Source organism: Cricetulus griseus, chromosome 3 (genome assembly GCF_003668045.3).
Source record: "Cricetulus griseus strain 17A/GY chromosome 3, alternate assembly CriGri-PICRH-1.0, whole genome shotgun sequence".
Taxonomy (NCBI): Eukaryota; Metazoa; Chordata; class Mammalia; order Rodentia; family Cricetidae; genus Cricetulus; species Cricetulus griseus.
The window spans coordinates 73,469,152-73,475,160 of record NC_048596.1 but is presented as its reverse complement, the minus strand read 5'-3'; the positions used below and the strand labels follow the sequence as shown (position 1 = coordinate 73,475,160).

Below are 6,009 nucleotides of genomic sequence, written 5' to 3'. Positions count from 1 at the left end.
ACCCGCTATCACTCTCTTTTTGTGGCAGGATCGAAGACTCTAAGCACTCACCGCTACAAAAGAAAGGCTGCCTACAACACAAAATCCTGGGATGGCTTCTAGGGCCTGGGTCCCAGGGAACTCGGCCCCACCAAGATGGAGGCAGGGTTTGAGTCTTCAGTCTCTCCCTGGGCTTGGCCTTTGCAAACCTGGCAGCCTTTGTTTCTCAACCTTTGTCTCTGCCTTTGGTCCTTTGTTCTGCCTCCCGCCTGTTTCTCTGCAAGCTCTACGCATCTTAGGGCCTGACTCCTCCGCTTGGGTGACCCCGACGCCTCTTATCTGTTTCTACATCTCTTTGTCTCTGGTACCCGGTCTCTAGCTCGGGCCACTGCATCATCTCTCTCCGACAGAGCCCTGACTGGCTTTTAGGCTGGGACCTGGCAGTCTGCAGCGCGGCTTGGGTGTCGAGCCCCAGCCCAGCCCCCACCCCGAGCTGGGCTTTGTTTCCCCCGCCCCAGCGCCCCGCCCCGCCCGCCCTGCCCGCCCGCCGGGTCTCCGTAGCCCTTTGTCTGACAGTCTCTCCACCCATCCCTCTTTCCTCGTTGTCCCGAGCGGGCAGCGGGCCCCGTCGCGCCAGTCAGACGAGCCGGGGAGGCACGCCGCTACCGCCGCAGGGCACCGCCACAGTCGTCCTCGCCGCCGCCGCCGCCGCCGCCGCCGAGCCCACGGCTCCTCCGGGTCCTAGAGCGTTTCGCCGTGGCCCGTGCTTCCGCTTCCCGTCCCGCCCCGCGGCGCCCGGGACGTGGGCCGAGCCCCCTCCCTGTGTGGCGCGGAGCTCGCACGGGAGCCGCTGGCTGCAAGGCTCCCTGCTGCGTCGCGGGGAGGGGGGCACCGGGTGCCCGCGGAGTCACCGGAGCCGCGCCCCGCTCGTGGGCCGACGGTGCAGGACTCGGTCGAGCCGTGGGGCACCGAGCTCCGCGGACTGGGAGTGGCTGAGAGCCGTCGGCACAGGTGAGGGCGCCGGGCCGCCCCGCACGGACAGGTAATCTTCTTGGGGACCCGGGAAAGTCGGACGTGGGTGAAGAGGCGCGGGAGCAAAATCCGAGGGCAAGGAGCCAGCGTTTCTGAGCACCTACTGTGTGCCAGGCCGAGCAGCGGGCATCCTCCACAACGCTCTCCCCTCCCCCGTGGGCCTTACTCATCTTAGTGTCTTGGCTCTACTGCAGGCCTCCGGGCTCAATTGTGATAACCTCCCCTGCTCTTTGCTCTGCTGCATGCCTTCTGCAGCCATTCTGGTATAAATCCAGCACTAATCCTGGCTCCCTTCTCAAAACCTTCCTCACCTTCCTTATTTCTATTAAGTGAACCTTAGTGAACCCAGTGTTAACTACAAACCTTGCTTACTCAGACTGGTCTCCGTATTCTTTTCCAAAATAACGCCATTCCTTCCCATAGTTCTCTTTTTACTTCTTATGTATCGCCTGTCTCTCTTGTTTCGACAGAGTTGTTAGGAACCCACAGTTACAGTTATTACTACTTTGTCGTTTCTCTTCTGCCACCCCAGAGTATCTGTTGGGAAGTGAGTGTATACAGGATCACTGAAGTTGCAAGGAACAGAACAGTGGTAGTGACACATACCTGCAATCCCAGGATGATAGAGAATTCAAAGAATGTTTCAAAAACTGAAGGAAAAAAAAAAAAAAGAGAGATTCAATAGCAAGACCACATACAAGGTTTTCTAAATAGAGATGCTGTAATTTAACACAGACTTGGGTAGACGAGAATTAGAAACTTGGCTGTTCTGTAACTTTGGAACCTTAAGAAAATTACTTTAGCTGGGAGTGGTGGCACACGCCATTAGTTCCAGTACTTGGGGAGCAGAGACAGAAGCAGGCGATCTCTGTGAGTTCAAGACCAGCCTGGTCTGCATAGTTCCAGGACAGCCTTGTAAAGTCTTGTAAAACAAAAATCAAAAAAAAAAAAAAAAAGGAAAAAAATGTCGTGGAGTATTTGTTTATTTATTCGTTTGTTTAATTATGTAAAGTTGTGTTGCTTTGCTTGCCTAAGTCACCTGACTGGTCTAATAAAAAGATGAAATGCCAACAGTTAGGCCATAGAGGGATAGGTGGGGTGAAGAATAAGGAGGAGAGAGTAAAGAGAAAGAGTGAGACTCCCAAGACCGGCCAGCCAGGCAGTTGCCAGCCAAGACATGGATTAGGGCGTGCAGAAAGAAAGGTAAAAAGCCCTGAGGCAAGATATAGATGAAGAGAAATAGGTTAATTTAAGTTATAAGAGGTAGTGTGACAAGCTTCCATGTCATGATTTGGGAGCTGTTTGGAAACTAAAGAGAAGGCCTGCTAGAAAGGAAAAGGAAAAATTACTTTAATTCTCTTTGTTTCCATGAGTGTAAAAGAAAGATAATATTATTAATAGGATTTTGAGGGTCCCATATTGTTTAGTTTAGTGATTGTTGATTAAAAGCATAGTAACCCAGGATGGTGGTTCATACCTGTAATCCCAGAACTTGGTAGGCTGAGAATGGTGTTTGGTTTGAAACAAGTTCTTACCATGTAGCCTTCTTGGCTGGCCTTTAAGTCAGATCCACGTGCCTCTGCCTCCCCAGTGCTGTGGTTAAAAGCATGTGCCACCATGCCCGGCAGGATTGAAAGTTTAAGGCCAGCCTGGGCAAGTTATCGAAACCTCTGTCTCAAAACAAAAAGAGCTAGGGATGCAGCACGGTGGAACTTATAATTATTGAGAGACAGATAATTTGTGTTCCCTAAGCTCTGTAGAGAGGGAAAAAATTCAGATCATGCATTGTTCAGTCTTACAGGGGAAGTTAACACTAGTGGCAGAGGCTTTGGGTACCACTTCAGAAACACTAAAAGAATAAACGAGGTTGAGCCAAAGGGTGAGATTTCTAATTCTGTTTTCTTTGCCCAGTTCTAGGGAGTGAGAACATGGAGGCCTCTCCGGTGGATGAGTTTGAGCATAGTCCACAGGAGGATGGCTTAAAGTTCAAGGAAGAGGAACAGTTAGTCCCAGTCCATGAAGTAGGCCATGCTCCTATCAAACTTGAGAACATTCAGAGCTGGGATGACTTATGGGTTCACCGAGAGGGAATTGGAAAGCGTCAACCTCGAGACCCAGCCCCCCCTCGAGACCCAGCCCCCCGGTTCCTGGGAGAACCCCGATGGGGACAAGCTAGTAATGACCGAGCTGCAGTGTGTGGCGAGTGTGGTAAGAGCTTCCGGCAGATGTCAGATTTGGTGAAACACCAGAGGACTCATACAGGAGAGAAGCCCTACAAGTGTGGGGTCTGTGGCAAGGGCTTTGGGGATAGCTCAGCCCGAATCAAACACCAACGAACTCACACTGGTGAGAAGCCCTATCGAGTCCGGCCACCAGCCTCGGGTCCTCCCAAGATGCCTCGGTCTCGGATTCCTGCTGGTGAGCGCCCCACTATCTGTGGTGAGTGTGGTAAGAGCTTCCGCCAGAGCTCTGACCTGGTGAAGCACCAGCGGACACACACAGGAGAGAAGCCCTACAAGTGTGGTGTCTGTGGCAAGGGCTTTGGTGACAGTTCTGCCCGAATAAAGCACCAGCGGACACACAGAGGAGAGCAGCTCCCCCGGCCTGTGGTTCCCCAGCGGCAGCCATCTCAGGCAGCTCCAGCAGCTACACAAAGACCCAAGGCCCAGGACAAGCCATATATCTGCACTGACTGTGGCAAAAGGTTTGTACTAAGCTGCAGCCTACTGAGCCACCAACGCAGTCACCTGGGACCCAAACCCTTCGCTTGTGATGTGTGTAGAAAGGAGTTTGCCCGGGGCTCTGACCTGGTGAAGCACCTGCGGGTGCACACAGGCGAGAAGCCCTACCTGTGCCCTGAGTGTGGCAAGGGCTTTGCCGACAGCTCTGCCCGGGTGAAGCACCTCCGCACCCACAGTGGCCAGAGACCTCATGCCTGCCCAGAATGTAACCGTACCTTTAGCCTCAGCTCTACCCTTCTTCGTCACCGCCTTACCCATGTGGAGCCCCAGGGCTTTAGTTTCTCAGCCTACCCTGTAGCTCCCCTCATCCCCAGCCCACCACCTCCTCTTGGCACTAGCCCCTCACTGACCCCTCGAAGCCCTTCACATTCCAGTGATGGGCCCTTTGGCCTGCCTGGCTTAGAACCAGAGCCTGTGGGCCCACAGGCTGGGGAACCACCCCCACCACTGGCAGGTGACAAGCCTCACAAGTGTCCTGAGTGTGGCAAAGGCTTCCGCCGAAGCTCTGATCTGGTCAAACACCATCGTGTGCATACAGGGGAGAAACCCTACCTTTGTCCTGAATGTGGCAAGGGTTTTGCTGACAGTTCTGCCCGAGTCAAGCACCTCCGCACCCATCAGGGTGAGCGCACCAGACCACCACCATCTACTCTCCTGCGGCCACATAACCCACCCGGTCCAGTACCCATAGTCCCTCAGTCTCGAGGGCGGGGCCAGGCCTCTACACCCAGCCAGCTTCATGTGTGTGGTTTCTGTGGAAAAGAGTCCCCCCGGAGCTCAGATCTAGTGAAACACAGGCGTACACATACTGGGGAGAAGCCATACAAATGTGCAGAGTGCGGCAAGGGCTTCAGCGATAGCTCTGCTCGAATCAAGCACCAGCGTGGGCACCTGGTCTTAAGGCCCTTTGGAATAGGGGATGGTCGGTCAAGGCCCCTCCTCCAGGAGGGGTCACCAGCTGGAATGGAGTGATGGACAGTCCAGGGAGGGTAGAGGCCCAGAGTACCTGAGGGGGGGTATTTGCTGCTGAAGGCAGAGAAAGGCCTGGGAAATGGTGGGAGGGATGAGGAGGATGAGAACAGATAGAAACAGACTGAAGACCATAATGTTCATACTCAGGAAACCCAGCTAGGTGTTGGGAACCTTGCCAGTATGAGTTGTACCACAGCTTCTAGAACACTGCCTAGCATAGAGTAGACACTTCTACTTGTAAAATCAGTAAGCTGGACGCAGCTCTGAAATCCTCTGCCTCTTGTTAAGAACTCTTCCCTCAGCTGGGCACAGTAGTGTACAACCTTTAATTCCAGCATTCAGGAGGCAAAGGCAGGCAGACTCAAATTTGTGGCTCTACAAGGTCAGCCAGGAACTACATGGTAAAGCAAAAAACAAAACAACCTTAATCCTCCCAACCTTTGGCTGGGAGAACAGGATTGTTTGAATTTAAGATGTCAAAACAAGGCAGGGGCATTTTGGCCACCCTGAGGGGGAAGTATTGCTATAAGGTAGGGAGTTCCCACCTCTACCTGTGGATCACTGGACATGGCTTTATCCAGGAAGGGCCCTTTGGGAAAGAACTTAAATCTCTGCTTTGAGGGCCCTTGCCATCCTGACACTGGGACCCTGGTAAAGTAGAACAGAGCCACCAGGAGCATTCAGGGCTTCTAGTCTGGATGCAAAGCCTATGTTGTCATGGACATCTGCAAAGACCAGCTTTCTGAGCAAGCAGGGCCAGTGTAGGCCAGAGAAGCTTCCAGGCTCCACAGCCAAGTGTGTGTCTGTCTCTTTACTAATAAATGGTCCCTTGTCTGAGGTTTGGTGTGGGCGTGTGTATGTGTGTGCATGGATAAATACAAACCCCAGCAAGGGTTGACGTTGGAATAGGGGCACTGTTGTAGGCAAAGCCCTCAGCCATGGTGATCTTATATGGGTTCCTTGCCTTAAATCCATTAAATAGCAGATTGTCTTAGATGATTTAGTTGCTTTCAGTGGGGGCAGGTGTCATGGCTCATGCCTGTAATCCCAGAATTTAGGAGGCTCACTGGGATCCAGGCCAGCCTGGATAGTGCGGTCCAGACCCAAAGAAAATCAGTCTTCAGATCTGTCTGCTGATTTCCTAAGCTAAGGTCTGGTTGTTCACAAGAACTTAGCTACAAACTGCATGACCCTTGAAAAATGTGAAATGCCAAGGAGGGAAGTGACTGGGACTCCAGAAGCTGGTGGTCAGTGAGCCTGCCAGGATGTTGCCCAGGACATGGTC

The 6,009-nt window shown here is 53.0% G+C and overlaps 1 protein-coding gene across 2 annotated transcripts; it reads left to right on the top strand.

The window, feature by feature from the left end:
- Positions 1-548: 548 nt before the first annotated feature.
- On the top strand, positions 549-5,562 carry Znf48 (zinc finger protein 48). Of its 2 annotated transcripts, none has more exons than XM_027404571.2 (2): positions 549-990; positions 2,923-5,562. In XM_027404571.2, the coding sequence occupies exon 2, from the start codon at positions 2,940-2,942 to the stop codon at positions 4,722-4,724; it is 1,785 nt and encodes a 594-aa protein (XP_027260372.1). In that variant the 5' UTR covers positions 549-990; positions 2,923-2,939; the 3' UTR covers positions 4,725-5,562. The 2 variants fall into 2 exon arrangements, with proteins under 2 accessions (XP_027260372.1, XP_027260371.1); XM_027404570.2 differs by having other exon boundaries at positions 550-1,021.
- The last annotated feature ends 447 nt before the right edge of the window (positions 5,563-6,009 follow it).

Coding starts and splice junctions, on each gene's coding strand:
- Znf48 (XM_027404571.2), top strand. CDS start 2,940: ATGGAGGCCTCTCCGGTGGATGAGTTTGAGCATAGTCCACAGGAGGAT.